We start from the raw sequence: 12,808 nt of genomic DNA on the forward strand, positions 1-12,808 counted from the left end.
AAGAATACAAATGACCCAATCAACAAATGGGCTAAGGATATGAACAGACACTTCACAGAAGAAGATCTACAAGCAATCAACAAATATATGAAAAAATGTTCAACATCTCTTGTAATAAGAGAAATGCAAATCAAAACCACCCTAAGATTTCATCCCACTCCAAAAAGAATGGCAGTTATCAAGAATATAGGCAACAAAAGGTGTTGGCGAGGATGTGGGGAAAAAGGTACACTCATACATGGCTGGTAGTGCTGCAAATTAGTGCAGTCACTCTGGAAAGTAGTGTGGAGATTCCTTAGAAAACTTGGATGGAACCACCATTTGACCCAGCTATCCCACTCCTTGGCCTATACCCAAAGAACTTAAAATCAGCATGCTACAGTGATACAGCCACATCAATATTCAGAGCTGCTCAATTCACAATAGCCAGATTGTGGAACCAACCTAGATGCCCTTCAATTGATGAATGGATAAAGAAACTGTGGTATATATAAACAATGGAATATTACTCAGTCATAAAGAAAAATAAAATTATGGCATTTGCAGGCAAATGGATGAAGTTGGAGAATATTATGCTAGGTGAGACAAGCCAATCCCCAAAAACCACAGAATGAATGATCTCTCTGATAAGCAGATGATAATACATAATGGGGGGTGGGAGGGAGGCAAGAATGGAGGAAGGATGAATTGTATAGAGGAAAAAGAGGGTTGGGAGGGGTGGGGAAAGGAAAAATAACAGAATAAGACAAACATCATTACCCTATGTACAAGTATGATTACACAATGGTATGACTCTACTTCATGTACAACCAGAGAAACAAGTTGCACCCCATTGGTTTACAATGAATCAAAATAAATAATTTTTTTAAAATGTAATGAGGAAAAAAAAAATGTAATGAGGAATAAGAAAGATGACTTCCCTCATAAAACTTACTATGGAAAGAAGAGTAAATGGGGAGTCAGTAAACAGGATAAAAAGGTCAAGAAGGAAGAATATAACTTTCTATAGCCAAAGAAGTATATTAAATTGACTTGTTGCATCTTAAGGAAATAATTAATATTGGTGTCCTAAAATGAATTGTGTAAATGAGAGCACTCAGGACCTTATGTTGTGCATAAGAGCAGGTGACATCAACTTTGTTCACTATCACAATATGGTAATTTAAGATGTGGGATCAACAGTGATTCTTGCTAGCATGTGTTTCCATCCTGAAAGAGTACCTGTCATCTCTAGATTTGTGAAGTTGTCCCTATTGTCTCACTGTGCATGTCTTAAGTTATTTCCCATTTATTTCTACAATTTGAATCTAAACTCTTATCTATGCTTGTGTCCTTGCTTCTCTTTGGACTTTCCTGTGCAAATTGACCTTTCTGAATACCAATTCTTATGGTGGAATCTCTTTAAATACCTTTGATAGTCTGCCTACCTAGGACTCTGCATGCCCATTTATTTGAATACCAACCCTTGCCTAGTTGGCTTGAAAATCCAGACACCTCCTTCTCCATCACCCTCTGACATGACATCAATTATCACTGGCACATTACCACCAAAATATTACTCCCATCTTTTCTTGTCCTTAAATCTCTGAACAATTTCTTGAATAAAGAGTGTCACCCTATCTCAACCAGTTTATGGGAAAAGCCTCTTAACTTGTCTACTTGCCTTAAACTTACCATCTCTAATCCACCTTTCACATCACTATCAGGGTGATGCTTCAAAAATATAAACATGAGCATGTCACTCTCTTATTCAAAGCTCCTTTGATTCTTCCCTACATGCATATCTAAATCCAAGCTCCTGAAAATGACAGACAAGACTCTTTTCTACAAACATAATTCCTCTCTCTGCCTGACTCCTCCTTCCCTGCCATTCTCTGTTACACCTTTTCATATTCTACTCTTGCCGAATCACTTTGGGTTTCTTTGCATTATCATGCTATTCTTCTTCCATGCCATTGCTAAAATAATTTTCTCTGCATCATACTTCAGACTCATCAGCAGGACTAGGGCTGAGGTTCAGTGGCAGAGCGCTTGCCTAGCACCTGTGAGGCACTGGTTTCAATCCTTAGCACAGCATACAAAAGTTAGCAAATAAAATAAAGGCATGCCGTCCATGTACAACAACAAAAAAGATTCATCAGCGGTGCCAGCCTCCATGGTAGCATATGCATAACTGTATTACAGCTTTTACATATAACATTAAATTTCTCGGCATATGTGCCTGCCTTTTTTAAATAAAGTTGATTCCTCATCACTTGTAACATAACCTCTAAAATACTGTAGTTACTCAGTAAATTCTCAGTTAAGCTAAATAAAATTCGACCTCTACATGCCTTGGTAGAATTTATGACAAAAATTCATCCCTAATCTACAAGAACTCTTTTCCTGGCATTTTTTTAACAACCTTTCTACCTTCTTCCTTCCTGTAATGTCTTCTCCTGACCTTTCATTGGTTATTTTATCTCTGAACCTGGTCCAACTCTCAGTTGGACTTTACATTTATGTTATGTCACCGCTGCCAACAAAGCAACAGTGATAAAATCCCCACCCAATACTCTACTTCCTCTAGAATTAACACTAACAGAAGAAATTCATTTAGTAGATTTATGAAAACAATTACCAAATGCCCTCTCAGAGGTCCTTCCAATACTGCAAGATGTCAGCATGGACTAGCTGAATAGCAATTCTACTTTCCATATAGTTTTTGTCCTCTGATTTCAGATCTTATCTTCAATACTTATAGTGCTATCCAGTCATAGTTCATGGGAATTACAGTATTGTAGCCCATCAATAACCTAAGCCATCTTTCTAGTAAATAGATTCAATTCCTCCTTAGTCAGTTGGTCAGGGTGGTATTTTTTATCACAGCCTTTTACAGTGTAGAAAGAACAGTTGTCTCATGCAGTATTAAAACCGGTCTGATCAGAAGTTCAATCCCATTAAATGATAAGGGAAAACTGCTCACTAGCTCCCAAATTAAAGAGCTATGATTAAGAGTCATCTCTGGCTCTCATAATTTAACTGAACCATAGCAGTGAAAGCTTTCTGTTCAGAAATGATAAAGATTTTAACTTGAAAGAAAATTCCAAGTACATTGCTCTTGTTGTCAGAATTGCAGAGTTGGGAAAAAGAAGAGAAATGTTATATTAATGCACAACAGAAGTTCCTGGCCAAAAAATACTGAGATAGCAAAACATGCATATTCTAAATTTCCTGTTCAGGTGACAAAAATACAAATTTGCATTTATTTCTATCAAAAATGGTTAGGGAAGCAGAGCATTACTGGTTTTAAAGGAAAATTTATGAGGTAAGATAAATTCTAGCATTCAATTGTAATACTGTTATTTTCTTATTAAAAATGTTCTTTGTTTCTTTTTTCTGTTTGAAGAGACTTGTCTAGTGCTGAGCTGGCCTTCGAAGGTGATTTCTATCTTTGCATGGCCTCCCACCTATTCCTTACTCAACAACCTCAGTGCATTGTCCGTGATTATAAAAATACCCTCATCTTTCTGCCATTGTTCTACCCATAATTACCCAACTAGACAACTTCTACATATATTTGGTTAGATTAATACTAAAACACTGCTCTTTTCCAGGAGCTTCTAAGGACATGCTTATAGTATCATACTCCATGGTTGTCTCAGTACAAATGTCAGAGATATTTTCTTGTTCTATGTTACTTTTTCAATGGTGACCTATCTTTAACAACATAGCACACTAAAATATTTTTAAATGTGTTTACATCTCAGTTTTCCCTATTATACATGAGAGCAAAGTGCATGGCTTGCTAATCCTCATATTCACAGTGTGACATGAAGTATTGTACAATCAATGAATCTTACCAAAAGAATAAGTACAATGAATCAAAATGCAGTCTGTAAAATTTTTTTTAAAAAAAGAAGCAAAGACTTTGGATAATAATATGTAGAGGGGTTAAGACATTAATTGTAACTCAGATATGGCAGGTAATCTGATCTTTCTTTCATTACATGGCAATGGATAAGTCACTTTCCTTCTCCGAGACCTCACTTTTCTTATTTTTAAAATAAGAATAAAAGACAAAACTTAAAGGTTCTTTCTTATAATAAAATCCTCAATTGGAGCTTAATTGGTGGAGTTTTTGTAACATAGGTGGTTTTCTTATGGAATTTAAAAGAAAGATTTTTCTGATATTAGTGTCTTAAAACTGAGGGAAACTATACTAAAAAGGAAAGCAAGTGCATGAGAGTTGATACTTCAAGGATGTACTTAAAACTAAAGGGTCATAATATTCCATAAATTTTAATAAATGAATCTGCAAGTTGATATATTAAGGTAGCTGATAGCTATCCCACAGTGTAGTAGAATCTTTTTTATAAAATTTAAAAATTGTTCCTTTTGTTTTTGCCCATCTTCCATTAAATTTAAACCAAATTAATGCCAAAGACCCATGAAGAGGGAAGTTATCTTTAGGATATCAAGTTCACACCTCTCATTTTGTGAATAACTCAGCAAGGTGAAGGGATTTGCTTGTGCCATATGGAGCTGACAGGCATTGTTTGCACTTAACCCAAAGAACCAAAATATAATTGGGCTAATTTCTAAATGTTAAAATAAGAAACATAAACATTTTTTTAATGAACTGCACTGATATCTTCCTTAGAATGAAGCATGACAAATTGTCAGTTATATGACAAAATATATGAATAAATCAAATAGGATGACTTGCACTTCATAAATATTTTGATAAACTTAAGATAAGCATGAATAATTACCTTGCTTTCTGCTAACCAGCGATGTGGGTCACAATGTATATCAGGACCAGAGGACAAAACCTTCAAAAAAGAGGAAAGAGTATTAGAAATGGATTTTTCTCAGACATGAACTTTCATAAATGAAATTCTTCACCATAATATCCAAAATTTACTCATTGAAGTTAAGGATTTAAAAAGAAGAAAATCTGTATGAAGTACTCAACCAATTCCAAACCACCTTTTATTAAATGCCTACTTATGTGTTTATTTATTGACAGTAAATATTTAGCTTAAAAATAGAAACATAAAAAAATCAACTATCAAGGGCTATCATTGTTATGATATCTGAAAGGTGATTCCATGTAATCTTTCATGGACAGCAGCCTTGATTAGAGACAATTTATCTCACTTCTGTTTGTATCTTTTCCTCAGTCTTGTTCCATAACATGCATTTTGCAGAGATTTAGATATAATTACATGGAAACTCTATTCTTTATCTCATTATCCTTCATTAATGCTCTGATGGGCATTTTGCCTCATCAATTCCTGGGAAGAGCAGACAAAAACTCAAAAACTCATCGACATGACTTCATACAAATATTGCTTTATATTTCAAGGTAGTAGCAAAGCTCTACAATTAATTATTTTCTATATTAGCTTCCCTAGTTTTCTTCACAACAATTCATTTGTAAAATCCCTCACCATCTGGTTTTGTCTTACTGATAAAGTAAAACAATACTCAAATGTTGTCAATAACTCTATAATTATACACACATTTTTTTTCTCATTCCTACTTTCTTTGAACCCTGTGTGACGTGATATTACTTCTTCCTAGATATTTTGTTTAAAAATATCTTATCTTTATGTAAAGAGATGTCTATGCCCATTCTCACATACTTTCACACCTCCCGATGTGTGTTCACATTACTTTCTTGTCAGGAATATTATATGTTAATTCTTTAGACATAGGACAAACACAAACATATAAAGTGACTAGTGCTGTATTCTTATACCAAGCCTTTCTCTAATCCACCTTTTCATCTACAGCTCTCTGCCTTTTCTGTACAATTTTTCCTAATCACCCTAGTTCTCAGTGTTTTCTTCCCCTTTGACTATCTAGTCTGTTGCTGAATATATGTAAACATTCATTTGTGACAGATTATAATTGGAAAAAGTATTAGAAATACATTTTTCTCTGAAAATGTGCTCATAATGTACTACTTGCTCAACTTTCACGTATCTTAATTAAATCTTCATTAACCTAAGCTATAGTGCTCAAAATTGAAGTAAAGAATAATATGATATAAGGAATATAAGTAACATTCATATTTTGTAATATGTTTCAGAGATTTACATATTATTTCATGTTTAAAACAACAGCATTGATCACTTGCAAGGGCTGTGTTTAATTTCTCTATGCTGGAGATATCATATGTAAAGCAAATTACCTGATATGGTCAAAGTATATAGATCAAGCAAATTAACAGTTAGCACAGTGTCCAACACACCAAACACATTCAATACCCCATTGTTTCTACATATTAAGATGTTATCATCCATAAACAAATGTCAAGGTCTATTATGGCAACTGACATTTGAGTCTAAAAAGAAATAAAGAGTAGGCATAAGCATATGTGAACGTATTATCAAAAAAAATACGTAATAACAATAGTCAACATTAATACTAATATTGTTACCTTAGTATTTACTAAGTGCAAAATATTTCATATTATAGTGTATAACTTTATATGCCATCTTATATTAACTTCAAAATGAGCCAACTTATAATTGGAGATATGAATTCTTAGAGAGTATAGAAATTATGTAATATCCAAAGTTGTACATTAAAATTTGTGACCTACATCTGTCAATTTGAACCCACATCTGTATTAATCCCAAACCCATCTTCTTCATACTATGCAAGAGAATTAATATTCAGATCAAGTATTATGGGAAAAGGCAGACTAAAATAAAGTTATGAAGTACAGTTAATCTATTTAGTTGAGCTCTGAAATTATCAAAGATTGTCCTATGAGACTGAAGTATCTTTAATTCAGATACTTTTCTAAATGTTTTATGATGGTGATGACTTAACTGTATGACTGTCCTAAACTTTTCAAATGTTATATGCATTTACTAAAGTGGAACAAATAACAAATATGGTGATTTTATATATACATCTACAAAAATTAAAAATATCAACATTCTCCAAAACATTTTTAAGTTCATTTTTCTGTAGTCATTCCTTACATAAATGGCTGCATTTCATTAACAGTATTTTTAAAAATCAAGAAAATATCAAAGAATTGAAATTATTCCTTTTATGAAAACTTCTACATGATTCTTCTGCCTCTTTCCCACAGAATTATAAACTACTAAATAACCAGTTTTATCTGTAACAAAACCCCTTGGTAGTTTCCTAGAGGTGAGAGCAAATGCTAAGTCCTTGGACCAGAACCAAATTTGACATAAGCACCCACCTTCAAGGAATTCAAACATCTATAACCACTTGAGTTTTTATTTTTACTTCACTATAACTACAAATTGAGCAGCAATACTCCTTTTAAAACAAAGAAAAGGTAAACCAAATATAGATAGTAAGGTAAATATATTTTTAGGATCCAGAGTTTGTCCTCCAAAGTTTGAAGTCCTAGTTTAGCATTTGAATAGATGAATGGACAAGTGATTTAACCCCTCCAGGTTCAGTTTTCTCTCCTCTAAAGTAGATTCAACTTAAGTACCTAAGGAGTAGAGTAGTTTGGGGGTTAAAGGAAAGACTGTATATACCATACTTACTATTGAACCTGAAATACAGAACTCAAAGGAGGATTATATACTAACAACGAAAACAGCCTACGATAAAGAAAAATTCAAAAACCAGGCTTCTTAACTCCAAGGATATTTTCCTTAATCAGAACTGCTGTCTCTCTCATAAAACATTTTCTTATGGACAGTAAGACATAGATAATTCAACAGAATAACACCACACTTTTTGTCACTATTACAGTGGAATAGGTATAGTGCCTCATTTTTTAAAAATGCAAGAAGCCATTTTGTTTCATAAAACTTTCCAGAATAAAAATGTGACTACCATGTAACCATATATTACAATCCCATCATAATTAGATATTAGGAAACTAACTGAAAATTTAAGGCATAATTACTTTGAATTTTTCCATTGAGTCCCTGGAAAAAGTTTTACAAGCTGCATCAATTTCCTTTCCTATCACACCAAGAATGGATTCTTGTTCAGTCTCCAGACAAAGAAGCTGATCCTTTAGCTGCATTCTGGCTTCTTCCATCCTCCTTAAGTGTTCTTCTTCATTGCTTATATGTTTTTCCTATGTCATTGATAAAACACAAAACAAAAGTTGACTAAGTACAGGAAAAAAATACTTGTACTATCTACACAAATAAATTGCAGAACTGAACAAGAAAAACAGATCTGACTCTATCAGTTCTTTTACTTAACTAAAATAAAATATGCACTTATTTAACTAAAGTTATGGAGAGTTCAGAAGTGAGGCAGACTGGAAACAGGGGAGCAAAATACTTGACAAACAATATTATAATAATTATGTAACCAAAACAAAAAGTGAAAATAAGCCTTTATCATTTAATGGACACTTATCTTCAGCAGTTCACCATAATCCATCATCCAGGTATGGATCTCAGCTTTGTAAACTTAGAGTAAAAGCTAAAGCTATAAACTGAATTTTCCCTAAACATTAGTAAAACACTAGAAAAAAAAAAAATGAACCAAATATGATGTTGTTAGTTTCTTCATCTGAGAAAAAACAAGTGCTATTACCTGTATTTCATCCAGTTTTTTAAAAGCCAAATGCAGTCATACTACTAAGTGTCTCTGAGTCATGAAAATTTGAGAAAAGCAAGATAGAGATACATTCTAAGAAAGCAAACATACTTAATCAAAAAATTTGGGGTGGAGTGGTACCAGGGATTGAACTCAGGGGCACTCGACCACTGAGCCACATCCCCAGCCCTATTTTGTATTTTATTTAGAGACAGGGTCTCACTGAGCTGCTTAGCGCCTCCCCATTGCTGAAGCTGGCTTTGAACTCATGATCCTCCCATCTCAGCCTCCTGAGCTCCTGGGATTACAGGCATACATCACTGTGCCAAGCTCAAAAGGATTTTTGAAGGAGTCCTTTAAGAGATTAAAGTTTGGGGGCCTACTGTAGGCAAAACCATTCTCAATCACTACAATTATGCAATTTCATTACAAGGTGAGTATCCCCAAAAGATTTTGAGCACCAATACCACACATAGAAAGTTTCAAATTCTGGAGCATTTTGGATTTTGGCTTAGAGAAGCTCAGATGGTAAACTCTCTGAAAATATTCCAAAATCTGAAACACTTTTGGCCCCAAGCATTTTGGATAAGGATAGGCAACCTGTACTAGAGAAATTCGAAGTGATATTACACGGGTAGACTTATAACAAAATAATAGAGTGAAATATATATATACATGAATATATATATGTGTTTATATATATATATATATATATATATATATATATATATATATATATAGTGACACACCAAAGTCATGATGAATGGCTATTATGTCCTCAAACATTACATAATGCTGTAATTATCTTTAATTACCCTATTAAGTACAATAAGACCAAGATTATGTTGGCAACAAAGCCAGCTTGAATTTGAAAGAACAATGAGATCCACTCATTGAAAATTAATCATGAAAAGAAGAATGACAATTCACCATAAGAAATACAAATGCTATTTCCTTTCGCTTCAATTTACATTAAAAAATGAACCAAACCTACTCTACTGAAAGGGAAAGACCCTTGGACAACCTGCCTTCTGCCATTATTTGTCACATTTATCATTAAGATTACTATTGCTTATCTGCTTCATCTTCCTTCTTTTCACTGTCTCAAATTTTGACTACCTACAGTTTTTCAAATATGCCTACATATGTCTACCCTGAACACAACTGACTTGTACAAGTCTACTTGAAGTTCTATAGTACTTCAAAATCAGTTGGGAGCCAAGAGACATTTATCTTCAGCAGTTCACCATAAACCATCATCCAGGTATGGATCTCAGCTTTGTAAACTTAGGAACTAAAATTTCTTTTCTTTTAGGTATTTTTTTCTTTTTTTTTTTTTAATTTATTTTTAATGTAAACAAATGGGATACATATTGATTCTCTGTACATGGAGTAGAGGCATACCATTTGTGCAATCATACATTTATATAGGGTAATAGTTTTTGATTCATTCTGTTATTTTTTCCCTTCCCCCCACCCCTCCACCCCTCTTTTTCCTCTATACAGTCCCTCCTTCCTCCATTCTTGCCCCTCCTGCCCCCCCATTATGTGTCATCATCCACTTATCAGCAAGATCATTCTTCCTTTGGTTTTTTGAGAATGGCTTATCTCACTTAGCATGATATTCTCCAACTTCATCCATTTGCCTGCATGCCATAATTTTATTCTTCTTTATGGCTGTGTAATATTCCATTGTATAAATATACCACAGTTTCTTTATCCATTCATCAATTGAAGGGCATCTAGGTTGGTTGATTGTGATCTGGCTATTGTGAATTGAGCAGCTATGAACATTGATGTGGCTGCATCTTTGTAGTATTCTACTTTTAAGTTCTTTGGGTATAGGTCAAGGAGTGGGATAGCTGGGTCAAATGGTGGTTCCACTCCAACCTTTCTGAGGAATCTCCACACTGCTTTCCAGAGTGGCTGCACCAGTTTGCAATGCCAAACTTTATCTTCAGCAGTTCACCATAATGTGAATGTATGAGTGTACCTTTTTTCCTACATACTCGCCAACACCTATTGTTGCTTGTATTCTTGATAATCGCCATTCTAAATGGAGTGAGATGGAATCTTAGGGTAGTTTTGATTTGCATTTCTCTTAATACTAGAGAAGTTGAACATTTTTTCAAATGTCTGTTGATTGCTTGTAGATCTTCTTCTGTGAAGTGTCTGTTCATTTCCTTAGCCCACTTGTTGATTGGATTATTTGTATTCTTGGTGTAGAGTTTTTTGAGTTCTTTATAGATTCTGGAGATTAGTGCTCTATCTGAAGTATGAGTGGCAAAGATTTTCTCCCACTCTGTAGGCTCTCTCTTCACATTGCTGATAGTTTCCTTTGCTGAGAGAAAACTTTTTACTTTGAATCTATTCTTTTAGGTATTTTGAGTAGAGTCATCTTCAGCATCAGAGTAACATTGAGCTCACAAGAGACCACTGATAAAACCAAAATGCCATTCAATCATCCCTATTAGTTTAGGTGAGAAACCTAACTGCCCTGTGCATCATGATACGCGTGTTAGCTTAGTCAGTACATTACCTCCCGGTAGACAGAACTGGATGGGACGGCACAGTATAGTCAATGTTGCTTAATAAAGTGGAAATCAGAACAAAGAGAATTCGTTTTTTAAAATAATATTTAAATGGCACCATGCTAATGAGAGTCTAGCATGTCCATCTAAACATCAGGAATTTTCAAATCACAATTGCAGAAGTGTTCCATTCTTCTGGGCAATGTTGAGACGGGGATTGCTGAGGGGGATACCCCAAACTTTCTCTTTTGTCCAGATTCAACGTCTGTACAAACTTTCACTCTGGATTGATACATCATTTTTTTAGATCTGTCACTATTTTTACCAACTCTTACTCTCTTATAAGAGCCTTTCTGAAAAATTAACATCCCGGCTCTGAATAATTTTTGATAAGTAGTTTCTTTATTAGAAAGCAACCATTGATCAAGTCCCTAGATGAGGATACTCATTTTCCCATAATTCCTATGTACATACCACCTACATTTTCTATCCTTCAAAGTTAATCCTTCAAGACCCAGTCTCCTTTCTTTCCTGCTCTCCCTCACAGCATGTTATTTATATCAAAGCATTACGACCAACCTCTTTTTGAAGTAAAACTCAGAGAATCATGGGCTCACATAAAACTTGAGATCAGGTTCAAGTACCTGTTTCTTCAGAAACTCCTTCTCTGACATTTCATATAGGGGCAACCAACCCCTACTTGAAGATCTCGAGTTCACATAACAGAATACGGGACAAAGCTGCAAAAGCTTTCCATTAGCCTAAATGCTATACTTCATAATTAAACACATGAATACCCCACAAAGCCTTCTAACCTTCCAGGTAAAAACTCCTGTTCCGGGCTGAAGCTATAGCTCAGTAGTAGAATGCTTGCCCAGCATGAGTGAGCCCTCTGGGTTCAATCTCTGGCACCACAAAAACAAAACAAACAAATAAAAACCTATTTTTTCACATGATATTTTATTTGACAAGGTTTCTGCCATTAGACTATACTGATCCCCATCCTGTGCATGTGCTCTGAGACCATAAATTAAATATTAAGTAATTTCTTTCAATCTCTACTTAACAGCACTATGATTTGGAAGTGGTTTGTCCATCCAGGGTTCAGGTGTTGGAGATTTGGCCCCCAGTGTGGAGATGAGAGAGGTAATAGGAACTTTGAGATATGGACCTAGTGATAGGAGGTCATGGGGGACATTGCCAACAGAAGAAATTAAAATTGTTGTCATGAGATTCCGGTTAGTTCTCATGAGAAGGTTGTAATAGAATATTAAGTGTCGCCCCTCCCCAGGATCTGGCTTCTGTCTTGACATATGATCACTCAGTCTCACATACATTTCTATCATGATATAATCTGCTATGATCTCATGCAGTCAAGGGCCCTCACCAGAGGCTAAACTGGACAATCTTGAATTTTCAGCCTTGAAAACTATAGCACAGGCATTTTGTTTTAGCAACGGAAAAAAGACCAATGCACCAGGTATAACTGGATTTCACTTATTCCTTCTACAAATATTTATGGAAAGCATACTAAAGACCGAGTAAACCAAAGGCAACAAATATCTCCTGCCCCAACAAAGTCAACAAATATCCCCATAAAATTATATCACTTTTGTCTCATCCCATGCTTCTGGTTTGGGAATATCTACCTGAACCCCAATTATGGCACCCAAATAAATTACCTGTTTCTATCCATGTTTCAAAACAACTGTACCAACCAAGCAGGCATA

At 34.6% G+C, this 12,808-nt stretch overlaps 1 protein-coding gene across 7 annotated transcripts in view; it reads right to left on the reverse strand.

The window, feature by feature from the left end:
* Positions 1 to 12,808, reverse strand: part of Cep128 (centrosomal protein 128) — a 418,908-nt gene that overhangs the window by 246,020 nt on the left and 160,080 nt on the right. For all 7 annotated transcript variants that reach the window (XM_047541495.1, XM_047541492.1, XM_047541498.1 and 4 more), the window contains 2 exons: positions 7,898 to 8,074; positions 4,755 to 4,814 (listed from right to left, as the gene is read on the reverse strand). In XM_047541495.1, coding sequence (XP_047397451.1) covers positions 4,755 to 4,814; positions 7,898 to 8,074 — 237 coding nt within the window. The remainder of the gene's footprint in view (positions 1 to 4,754; positions 4,815 to 7,897; positions 8,075 to 12,808) is intronic.

Source organism: Sciurus carolinensis, chromosome 2 (genome assembly GCF_902686445.1).
Source record: "Sciurus carolinensis chromosome 2, mSciCar1.2, whole genome shotgun sequence".
Taxonomy (NCBI): domain Eukaryota; kingdom Metazoa; phylum Chordata; class Mammalia; order Rodentia; family Sciuridae; genus Sciurus; species Sciurus carolinensis.